The sequence below is a fragment of the Sitophilus oryzae genome, unplaced genomic scaffold, assembly GCF_002938485.1.
Source record: "Sitophilus oryzae breed Bouriz unplaced genomic scaffold, Soryzae_2.0 scaffold_810_pilon_pilon, whole genome shotgun sequence".
NCBI lineage: Eukaryota > Metazoa > Arthropoda > Insecta > Coleoptera > Curculionidae > Sitophilus > Sitophilus oryzae.
Genome location: NW_022147429.1, coordinates 339,712 through 352,627, shown reverse-complemented (window position 1 = coordinate 352,627; position 12,916 = coordinate 339,712). Strand labels below are relative to the sequence as shown.

Sequence of the window (12,916 nt, the reverse complement as noted above, 5' to 3'; positions counted from 1 at the left end):
AGAAATATAAAAGTTATTTTAACTGATACAGAAAAAGCTATAAAAATATATTTACTGTTACAAAAGAGCTATAAAAGGTAACTACCTTACCAATTTGGATAAAAATAATAGAAAGGTAAAAGAAAGGTATTATATAATTATTTACTGATACAAAAATAAAATGTTTACTGATACAAAAAGCTATGAAAGGGTGTCACAATATCAAAACCTTTTTTCTCTTATGACAACAGAAAAACTATAATTTATATTATAGCTGTGTTAAATTAAATAAAACTATGTCACGGTGAGATAATATGAATCAAAAGATAAAGGAAAAGAGACAGCAACAAACTAATAGTTATTATTTAATTATTTAACTCTTACTCCTCAAACAGGTCAATGCCCAAATCGGTAGCTTCTACGGAGAGTAGGGGGGGTTATTACTAAATGTGTCTAAATTAAATATAAATAAGCGCCACCCACTTTCTGGACCCTAAGAGTAAAAGTGATGTTTCTGAAAGAAAGTGGGAAACAAGATACTAAATAAGACAATAAGAAATCACTTAACTCATTTAATTCAGAAGAATCAGCAGCAATCACGATAAAAAGGTAAAACTCTAAATATTGTATGTATGGCTTAAGATGGGAAAATCAATTGTCAATATATCAAATTAAATTATAGAAATATACCAATATATCAGATAAAACTATTTAAATCTTATACTGAAATAAACTTAATAACTCAGTACATTTATATACTAAGGCAAATAATGAAAAGTAATTAACTACAAAACAGTACAGCTGAAAAAGTATCAGCAGTACACAAGTGGTAACTTGAACGATAGTGTCTAAACTTAAAACGGTTAAATCGATATCATAAATCTCAAAATAGTTATATAACAAACGCTATAAATTACTAAAACGGAAATACGTACTCGCGATACTTACTAGTAAGTTCACAGATCGAGACGCAAGTAAAAAGTCTAAAGAAGTTAAACTACAACTATCTTAAATACGCAAAAATAATTAAACTCAATAAACGATTAATAAGACTGTTCGGCGGAAATAACTCAAAACAGTAAAATGAAATGAAATGGGTACTTATCAGGACATTCCAGAATCTCGGTGGTCGGTGACTCAGATGATTGCTGACTTTTGACTGCTTATGAAGACGGCGGACGGTGAGCTGGCTTCAATATCCCATAGTGGTCGGTCTCAGAAGGTCTTCTGGATCAAATGAGCTAGGTGATGAGGTGATGGTTAGCTCAGAACCACATGGTGAACACGGACGGGTGACGTCTTATTCAAAGGGTGACGTAGGGACCTCATGGCAAGAAGAAACGGCAGCAACGGCAACGAATAATAGATCCAGCAGTACAAAAAGGTAAAATGGAGATCAAATCCAAAATTAAATGGAGATAAAAACGAAGTTAAACTAAATTAAATGGCCTGAAAAAGAAGTTCAAAATTACCTTCAAGAAAAACTACAAAATGGCGTAAAACATACCTGAGATGTCATGTGGCCATTCATTAACTCTTTTCTTCAAATTCATACGGTTCAAATAATTGGATAAATCGGAAAACTTCCACTTGAATAGTGCAAACGGCAAACTATTCACTAAATAATTATTTACCAGAATTTGCTATAGAAGATATATCAGCACAAGGCTTGATCCCAGAACGTGTCTACACACAAAGACGGATCGTTCTAGAAGAAAGAATCATGAATGAACACCGGACAAAAAGGGCAGTAAAAAAAACAGCAAATCAATGTTGCCAATAAACCAAATAACATACTCCCTAAGAGCAAAACATGATATACGTTAAATATAAAAAACCAATAAATCAAAAGTATTGAAAGTAAACGGAAATCGAAGAAGAAATCGAAAGTACTACAGGAAAATAATATTACGCAAGCAATATACAATGTAAACAATCAAAAAGTCACCATCATATATAAATGTCATATATAACTGTCAATCAAACCCTAATTCGGTAACTAATGCTAATATGCTCGACACGGGGGTGTCACTTGTATGGGAAAACAGGCAACAGTCAAATTTAAACGTGCCAGGACCAACGACAAAGAAAGCAACATCTGCCAGGCATTGGCTATCTTTGTCACTCACATTGCTTAAATCATGATACTGCGGCCATTTTGCCAACAAAGAAGCTGGCCGGGCTGTCCTGGCAAGTGATTTAAAACAATTTTGCTTTTTACAATATTAAATTACCATTTGGATGTATTTAATGCGATTATTCAATTAACTGGTAAGTCAGAAATTACACACAAATACTTTATTCGTAAATACAACTAAGATGTAAACGTAGTTTTGTATTTTTAGATTTCAACTTTTGCAAAGACCCGCCGATAGAACTTGCCTGGCAGCGTACCTGTTTAATTAAACGTATTATTTCCTGATAATAATATCAAAACACGTAAGTACCTCTATAATTTATGATGAAAAATGATTTTGATTATGTTTTATATTATTTAAATACTTTATAACCTCAAATAATAGTAAGATCCTTGTTTATATCGCACAGCCCGTTCAAAACTGTATTGTCTTCAAAAAATGTTTACAGAACAAACAATTATTACAAAAACAATGTCCTTTTAATCTGATTTATACCTCAGAAGGATGCCAGTTAAATTTTTATTAAATCAACATTACATTATTTGGCCATTAATATGCAAAAAGGAGCATATTGCGTTAACTTAAATTTTCTTTTACTTCTCCTGACAATGTTCTCTATATTCTCTATTTTGAGTTAGTAAACTTTTGAACGGGATGTGCGATATATAAAATACATAATATATCCAAGGGCATGATCTGATAAAAGTATTTTTTGATGCATTTTTTGGTTGTTTATGCACATTGGCTTGGTTTATGTTTTATTCAGCTTATATTTATTTGGTATAACAGTTTTTTTTGCCTTTGGAATGGCATGCATTGAGGCTAGATAGTGTTTCATTAGACCATTAAAGAAATTTAAATTAGCATATATTTTTTGTGATGTTAGTGTGTTATCATGATACAGGTAGTTGTATCATAGTGCCTTATGCATGTTATTTACCTATTATATACTTATGTATTATCAGTAAATAGATGATAACATACTACTAAAATGTCTTTTTAATAGTATGTTTATCTTTCCAATTCACTACTTATTTGCAAAATGTATTTTGAACTAATTTAAGTCATTAATTGATCATCTTTCTTTTTCAGGTTTCGGGAAATTCTTTTTCATTGTTAAAAAAATATATATATTTCAATATTATTGTAATATAAATCGCAGCTCTAAAAAATAAATGATATTGTTTACTAATGTGTAATTTATTTACAATGAATTTTCTCTGAAAATAATGTCTTTAATAATATCATTGATTTGCTGTGTAAAGTTAATAGACATATTTTTTAATACATTAAATTATATTAAAGTAATAAAAATTATGTTTATTAACTTTAAACAGTAAGTCAGTGATACTTATAAAAATATTTTTTTAAAAATTTCCCCTCTTTTAAGCCCCGCCCCTCCAATTCCCCTCAATTTAGCAAGTACTGCCAGGCGACACCAGGTGGCGTCTGTTTCCATTTTTTAACATGAAGTTAGCATTTCTTTAATGTACCTATTCTCTGATGCTCGATATATACGTTGCCGCAGAATAAGAAATTACAAAATAACCTCAAATATTATTCCGCTGTAAACACATCGCTGTCAAAACATTACTCAAGCTAATTTTAATAAAATTACGATTTTGCAAGCCTTTAAGAGACTAAATACTATACTACTATATCAACACTTGTTCGATTCAAAATAAAGTTAAATCCGTATTATAATCATGGGAAAAACTATAGCATTTTTATAATAATGGTACATTCCAAGGAATTTGGGTAAAATATGAGAATATAAACCAAATTTAACTTGTTGAAATAGAATGCATCGTATTTAGCTTCGAAGAACTATAACGCAGTACGAGACAGAGAAATTTACAGTGAAATTAGATCCTTTTTTTTTGTTGTTAAAAGAAAAGTGTAATGCACCAGTAAATAAACATATTTTAGCCTAGAAATTATATTATTTACCAAATTGTTTTTAGATTTTAAAGAAATGGCGAATGTTCCAGGTGTGATAAAACAATAAACTAAATTCAAGAAATGTCCTAAAATTACAATATTGAGCCCAAAATAAATAAAATTAGAAAAGAAATCTATGAGAATATAAATCCCGTAACACATGGTCTCAACTGATCGTGAGCAGCTACTCTGATTCGTTGTCCTTTCTTGTGGAGCTGGTATCGTTCATGCGGTAAGACCTTTTTTTTCTTATTTTTTTTTAATTTATCTTATCCTAAGACCACTACTATCTTCACTATAATATAAGACTTTATTATAGTATTATTATTCTCCTTGATTAGTGTATCTACTCAAATAAATTTTGAATATTAGCAGTACAATCAATTATTTATTTTAATTTATAGCGGGAGTGCCACTATTTTTTTAAGAGTAAAAAGCACTCTCTTTTTTCTGATTTTAGTTTAATTTATCATGAAATTGTCAGTCAAGCCCATTCCTAACAGTTAATGCCTCTTATACTTTGGAAAACTAGTTCTATATCATTTAACATTTTATCCATTCTTTACATTCTACAACATGCTAGCCATGTTATTTGTGGAACCAACTATTATCAAAGTTTACAGGATACTATTACATTATGAATATTGCAATTTTATATCGCTTTCTCAGGGAATGCCTGTCGATTATCTAGCCACAAATAAAAACACATTTTTTTTGCTACAGGCTTTGGTACAAGTTTTATAATATTTTTTTTATAATAATTGTTTTAAATCAATGATTCTTTAAAAGAAAACATAATAACTCGTGCAGCTTGCGCGTCTCTAGGTAATTTGTGTCTAAAATAAACAACAACAAAAAATGCTTTGTCTTATAAAATGCATCTCGAACTGATAAGCTCCGAGCTCTGCGTCACCGAATTTTAACACAAGACTGTGGAGTTGCATTTTGTCAAAAAACTTTAGCTTAAAATAAAGAAAGATTTACCACAAAATAAGAAATAACACTTTGTGCTCTAAAACAATATTTGTGTGCTCTATACACCTTATAGACGAAATCTTAGACATTTTTTTATATAAAAGATGTTCTTTTTTTCTTTGAAATTTGAATCTACTTTCAACATTTCTACGGGTCTGGGTTATACAGGGTGTCCCAGAAATGAGTGCAGATATTTTAAGGGGTGGTAGATCTGGTAAAAGAGCATATTTTTCCTCTTTACCATTTTTAAAAAAAAAAAAAAAAAAAAAAAAAAAAAAATTAAAAAAAAACGACATTTTGAGAGCCACGGGAATCTCACTTGGATCCCCGGCGCGGGGGATAGATCTCGCGGATCTCAGCTTAACCGCCCACTTTATTTGCCACATCTGACTAGAAAAGACTTAAAAAAGTACTTTGCAAAATCCCACATCCAAAGAGGCGGGGCGGCCGAACTGGCCGTAGCCGTTCGCGGACCCGTGGGCGAGTTACCGGTCAAGGTCACGGGCGACATTCATTCGGGCTTCACGGCTGAGTTTACGCCCGCGCAGGTCGGCGCGCATCAGATTAGCGTGGATTACAATGGAAGACCAGTACAGGGAACGCCTTTTGTGGCCAAGGCCTTCGATTCGAATAAGGTGAATTTTGTGGAGATGTTGGGGCAACTTTGCGGAGTTGTTTTTTTTTAATTAAAAGTTTTTCGTATTCCATAAAATTAATAATTTCGTAAATAAATAACAAAGAATCTTTATAAGGTAAAATACTTAAAATTCTATTATATTATGTATGTATGTACATTTTCGATAATTAAAACAATCAACTTTTATTTGTGAGAAACTTGTGAAGAATTATACCGTAATGATCGAAAAAACGGCGTCAAAGACGGTTGGGAAATGAAAATAGATGGCAATTTTGGCGAGGTCAATTTCTAGATTTTATTTACTGAAAATTTGCATAAATCTTGTCAAAAATTAACAGAACGTTTCCAGACACACAAATCTATTTTCAAAAAAATATTTTTTATCGAATTTTAAACTACACCATTTAAAAATCATTTTGCTCAATATAAAAATTAAATACCACCTTCTTAAGGCCAACTGGCAGTAAGCGCTATAAAAAAAATAAAGAAGAGTACGGACCAAGTAAATGACGTCTTGACATCGCCAAAATTATCATTAATTTTTGATTCCTTAGCCGTCTTTGATGCCATTTTTTTTCGATCGGCATGGTATTATATTTTAACTGAAATTTAAACTTTCTTATCAGCAAGCGTTCAAGGCTATTTTGTTGATCATAAATTTAATTCCGGAATCATTTCATGAATAATTTTTTTTGGTATGATATTATTAATAGAAACATTATATTTGTGATATTAACTTAGTATACAGGGTGGTCCGAACTGTAATCCGGAAACTTCGGCAGAATATTCTACAGATAAAAATAAGTAGAAAAGTTCAGGGATACAGGGTGTAGAAGTTTTATTATTATTTGTATTTTTTTCTAATATTTCTGAAATAACATTACTATTTGGATAAAAATTGGTGCCTGAGATATTTTTCACATGAGAAATATGATTTTGAGATCAATATGACTCCTATTTGTAGAGGGTGCCACCTACATATTTTTTAACTGGTTTGAAGAGTAATATTTTTTTGTCCCTACTTGTATAAAACTACTGAGTAAAAACTTTACATTTAAGACGTTTTTTATTTAAAAAGTGTCCAAATTTATCATTTCAGTCAATAAATATTTTCACAACATGTTTTTGTCAATAATGACATGTATTAACTACTTCTAAGTATCTTGAAAACGGTTGCTCGTAACCATTTTTATCAAGAGAATTTTTTTACGTAAAAAATTAAGGGAATGTATATAGTACACCCAGTACTTTTATACAGGTACGGACGAAAATTTATTACTCTTCAAAACAGTTAAAACACATGTAGGTAGTACCCTTTACAAATAGGAGTCATATTATTGACATCAAGATCAAATTTCTCATGTCAAAAAACTCCCAGACAACAATTTTCATCCAAATATTGACTCTATTACATCAGAAATTATTTGGAAAAAATCGAAATAAAAATGAAACTTTTACATCCTGTATCGCCGAAACTAAGCATTTTAGGACATACATTTATACAAACTTTTTTATTTATTTTTATCTGCATAATATGCTGCCGAAGTTTCCTGAATACAGTTCGGATCACTCTGTATAGAAAGAATTAAGCCTGCAATAGTTGTTTTTTCATAAAAAAATATTTATTATTTCTACAAATTCATATTCTAATTATAAGAGTTCAGAAGAATTATTTTGAGTGTTTATATAAAGTAATTTGAAATTTTTATTGAAATTTTATTTTCATAACCGTTTATGATATGATTCTCTCTTTCTATTATCATAATTTCTTTGGTTTGGTTGATACATATTATTTATATATAATTATCGTTATAATATTTTTTCGATAAATTAAAGAAATGTTTCGGTTTTGAAAAATTGCAGCTTGATAAATAAGAAAGCCAAAGAAAGGCATCAATTTTAAAAAAAGCATTTTATTAAAAACTATCCTATAGTTGAACGAAATGAAGTAATAAATAACTAAAATTAATTTAATGGAATATGGATAAAAATTCAAAATATCTTTTTAAAGCTAACAAAAGACACTGTATGGCATTGAGAACGATTTGTTAAAGAAGACAAATCAAAATTAGATAAAGGTATTACAGAGAAATATATAACCAATCTTATATTTTAAAACTGATTGTTCAGGTTACTATAGGTAATATAAAATGCATTTTAATTTTTACCTTTTTTATAATTATGTAGATTTATACTAGTAATTTTATTAAGCAAACTTTATAAATACCATCTAATGAATCAAATAAATTTCAACGATATTAGTTTGAAAATAATATCTATATTATTCTGGTGTGTTTATTACTGGAAAAAAAATTGGCCACTGAAATAGAAATATAAAAAAATAAAAGTTTATTATAAGTAAAATTTGTTAGAATTCAAATAGAAGCAAGCTTGTACACGAGCTTACACCCAAAAACGGGCCACCCTGTACATTATATTCTTTTGCTTAAACGTCTAAAATGTCCTGTTTACAATATTTGTTTAAAAATGCCATACCGTTCTTTATATCATTGTATAACAACCCATTACATCCCCTTAATATTTACCTATATATTTATATTTGCAAATAGGTCACAGTAGGCACAGTAGCTCGCGGTACTGTCGGCAGACCTGTTACCTTTTCAGTAGACGCGAGCGAAGCTGGAGAGGGCAACTTGGAAATAACTATTTCGGCCCGCGGCTTGAACATTCCCACTCAAGTGCACCCTCAGGGCAATGCCAGATTTGCTGTTAGTTTTGTGCCGGCCGAAGCTTGCGACCACGTGGTCAATGTGGCCTTTAATAAAAGACCGGTTAGTTGATTATAGAGTTTAAATGTCTTTTTCTCTGCTTTGATTTATACACTGTGTCAATTTTAAAACTTCCCACCCTTAATATCTTTCTTGCAGTTAAAAATATGAAAAATCTGAAAGACACGTCATTTTTATTTGTGAGGGGGGCACTTTAAATGAATATTTTTAGCCTTTTTCTTTCAACCCCCTAGGAGGGGTAGATGTCACCCTCACAATCTTAAATGGGAATGGGGGTCAACTGGCACATCGTTTTAAAGGGCGTTTAATTCTCTTTTTAGTGGTATCCTACTTTTTTTTCAAAGGTTTCCGAATAATCGTGTTTCAATTGAGATTTTGGTTTTCAGGCTAGAGTTTATACAAAAATGATTGCAATGGATCTCCTTGTAGTACAAATGATTAGAATAAGAGGTTACACCACTTACGCTCTATCTTGTAAGTTGTTCAAAATGTTGTCCATTTTCCTGTAAACAATAATAGAGTCTGTTTTCAAACCCCTACCTGACATTTCGGTAAACTTCACCGGGAATTGACCGATATTTTGCTGTAATTCGCCTTTTAAGATCATCGATATCAGTAGGTTGTGTTTTATAAACTTTGGATTTAAGATGTCCCCGAAGAAAAAAGTCGAAGGGTGTTAAATCCGTTGATCTTGGAAGCCATTCAATTGGTCCACTTCGGCCAATCCAGGTACCCGGAAATCTCTCGCTTAACCACTGTCGGACCGGAAGAAAATGAGGTGGAGCACCGTCCTTCTGGAATGTTAACAAATCCTCCTGTAAAACTGGATTACCCTCTGCATTAATTTGAGTTTCTAGCTCTTGGGTGATAAAAGGATCAATAGTCTCTTGAAGCATATTAAGATGCAGATCAACTGTCAAGTTTCTTTCAATAAATAAAGGACCAATTCATTCAAGCATTTCCAAAAACACAAAAAATATGAGGGTTTGAGATAATTTGAGAAAAGAAACGTTAATGGTTATGATGTTTTCTGTTTATTAGTATTTCGACCCCCTAGAAAAATGGCTACGTCCATGTTACCACCTAATCTTCTAATCATTTGTACTACAAGGAGACCCATGCAATAATTTTTGTGTAAACACTAGCCTGAAAATCAAAATCTCAATGCAGGCATATTTAATTGATTCTGCAACTTTGGAACGCGATTATTCGGAAACCTCTGGACAAAAAGCAACAAAGTATGATACCACTGAAAAGAGAATTAAGAGCCCATTAAAACGATGTGCCACTTGACCCCATTCCATTTAAGATTGTAAAGGGTGACATCTACCCCTTCTAGGGGTTGAAAGAAAAAGGCTAAAATATTTATTTAAAGTGTCCCCGTTACAAATAAAATTGACGTGTCTCCGATTTTTCATATTTTTAACTGTAAGAAAGATATTAAGGGTGGGAAGTTTTAAAATTGACACTGTGCATACCTATATATTTAAGAAATCTCTAAAAAAATGGACAGTATACAGGGCGATTCACGGCCATGGTACGTTAGACGTTTTTGGAGAACCAGTGATAGGATTTTTTTTGAAAATTTAGATCTATGCATAAAGGCACCTGCTCTATATGTCTAATTTATTTTCAGCATTACAACTTCATACTAAAAGTGATAGGATCTTTGTCATTTTAAATGGGACACCTGGTATATTATTATATCTCATAATTTTTCTATTATACTAACCTATATCTATCTCTATTTGACAAAAACATGATCTTCAATAGCGTTGGTTAACTCATAAATTCGGCATATTGAAAGCTGAAATTTGGTTTACAGGTTATCGAAAGTCGACATATTCGATCTGTCTAAATCTATCGATTGCATATGAAACAGGGAGATTAAAAAATATTTCCGTTTATTATAGAATCGTTCAAATCATTGTTATTTTAAATTTAGGCCTATGTATATTAAAAATCGAAATATAAACAAAATTGCTTTTCGAATGTAATACCACAAGATGTTTCGGGATAACCGAATAATACTTTTACCTGACACGAAATGCGTTACCCAGCAACACTACGACTCTGAAGGAGTAGTAGAGTTGCCGGTGTCGCATTGAGTGTCAGGCAAAAGTATTAGGTAATCCCGAAACATCGAGTTATTCAAAAGATTATAAAACGAAATAAAGTACATATATCCTTCTTATCTTAAACATATTTTTATTATAATAATTATTATTAATAACAAACCAAATCTTTCTTTTGCCATTGTGTAATAAGAATTGACTGGATATTTTGTGGAACTAACAGAAATGACTTCTGAATTTATATTTAAAAAAATGACAATTACAATATGGCCACCCAGCGATAATCACTTATTAATCACATCCTTCTATATAGGAAAAAAATAGATAGTTGTATAATCACCGATATATCATGTTCATATATCTGAACCTTCTGGTTTGTTCAGTAAAGTCATTTAAAAGATAATAATTCTATTGTAATTGTTTCGTTTAAAGAAAATTGTTACCATTACAACTATTCAAACTTTATATGTATCACTATTCTTGCTAAATTTCTAAAATTATCATATTAACGAAATTCTTGAAATGAAACTATAATAGAATTATTAATTTTTAAATAGAATCTACTTATAAAACCGAAAGGTTTAAGTACAGAAGAACAAGATATATCGTTGAAAAGTAATTTTATTAGTCTTTTGATTTTTAAAAAATAAATATAGGGTTGAATTTAAAATAACAAAGATTTGGCCAATTTTATAACAAACCGAATTAAATATTTTTTGCTCTCTTCCTGTGTAATATCCAATCAGTTAATTTAGACAGATCGAATATGTCGACTTTCATTAACTTATAACCCAAATTTCAACTTTTAAAATGTTCAATTCATGATTTTATCAACGCTTATTCAATATCATGTATTTGCCAATTTTACACATGTTTTATTTTTTATCTCAAAAACTATTAGAGATAGGTATAGATTAGTATAATAGAAAAATTATGAGATAGGAAAATAGTTTTTAAAAATGTAATAATATACTAGGAGTTATATTTAAAATAAAAAAGATGCTACCACTTTTCGAATGATGCGGCAACACGTAAAGCTGAAAATATTTTAGAAAGATGGAGCAGGTGCCTTTAAGTAAAAATACAAATTTTCACTAGGAATACCACTAGAGGTCAAATTATTTCCGGAAACTTTTTTGAGCTCATAATTTTCTAAAAATATTCATTTAATTTGACCTCGGATATTCGGTAAGAAAATTCCACACCAAATTGTGTTTGAAAATCAAATAATAGCCTATAAACTGTTGATTTTTACTGATTGTAGTAGCTCAAAAGTGCCATTTTAGGACCTAAAATATTATATTCTTTCATTTTATAGTTACTTAGGCAACAAGTGGTAGAAAATCATAATTTAAAAGGTTTTTCGGAACGCTCATGAACAGATTTACAGCGCGTCACAGTTTTGGCAGCAATTTAGACCTTAAATTGTTGACTTCTACTCGTTTTAGTTGCACGAAAATACCATCTCAAGACACAACACAATATATTCTTTAATTTTACATAAGTTTTTGAGCAAGTGGTAGAAAATTGCTTTTTTGCATTTTTATTAACTTTTCATAAACGCTTGATTGGTATGGAATTCATAACCAGCGCGCAGCGTTAGCAAGCGTCAATCATAAAAGGCTGTGATCATCGTATTTTGACAGTTCAAAATATAAAAAAAACTCGCGTTTTGTTATAATAAAGAATATTGCGCAACTTGAGAAACCAACAAAGTTTTTGGTTTTAAAAATGAATCGGTTTGAAAATCATACCACATGCAAAATATGCGTGAAATTGTCTGATGTAATGATCAATCATCGTGCGATGACTTATTTACCAGTATTAATAGAGGATTGTGGGTCCTACTTGAAGAAAGAAATTTTGTTTCGAATTATTCACGAATATTTGCATCTAGACTACTCAAAATTCAAAGTGCTAAATAGAAAAAAGGTGAATAAAATAGTGTCTAAATATTATATACCGGGTGTTGCATCGTCGAGCGGGACATAGGAAATCCCATGTAAATTTTAATGGGGTCAATTATTGGCTTCCCTAATTATTTTGGAGAATAATTCTATTTAGGTTTATTGAAGAGCACTGAAACCCACATTCAAAAGAATAACTTTAGATATTTTTGATTAGCCCGTTTACGAGTTATCGCCGATTTCTTTTTAAATATTTCTCCTTTCTTATGGCCATGTATTTACTTATGTGCACCAGTCAAGGTAAAAGATAACTGTCAAATGAAGTTGTCATTTTAGAAATTTATCTATTTAGTGCTTTATTATTATTATTAAAAACTCATACCTACATCGAAAATATTAGTCATGAATTACACTACCGAAGAAAAAGTATTGATGATTAAATGGTATTATCAAGGAAATAGTTATCAAAAGGTGTCGGACATGTTTGCTGCTCTGTATCCGAATAGACCGATAC

The 12,916-nt window shown here is 30.7% G+C and overlaps 1 protein-coding gene across 1 annotated transcript; it reads left to right on the top strand.

Moving 5' to 3' along the window:
- The first annotated feature begins 1,235 nt into the window (after nt 1-1,235).
- Nucleotides 1,236-8,471, top strand: LOC115889066 (filamin-B-like). Its single transcript, XM_030908980.1, has 3 exons — nt 1,236-1,363; nt 5,470-5,668; nt 8,241-8,471. Exons 1-3 carry the CDS (start codon nt 1,236-1,238, stop codon nt 8,469-8,471), a joined length of 558 nt encoding a protein of 185 aa, XP_030764840.1.
- The last annotated feature ends 4,445 nt before the right edge of the window (nt 8,472-12,916 follow it).

What these genes read in the sequence shown, in the direction of transcription:
- LOC115889066 (XM_030908980.1), top strand. Translation starts at nt 1,236, where the DNA reads ATGGTTAGCTCAGAACCACATGGTGAACACGGACGGGTGACGTCTTAT. An exon ending in AGATCCAGCAGTACAAAAAG is followed by an intron (nt 1,364 to 5,469) that starts GTAAAATGGAGA and finishes CCACATCCAAAG; the next exon opens with AGGCGGGGCGGCCGAACTGG. An exon ending in AGGCCTTCGATTCGAATAAG is followed by an intron (nt 5,669 to 8,240) that starts GTGAATTTTGTG and finishes ATTTGCAAATAG; the next exon opens with GTCACAGTAGGCACAGTAGC.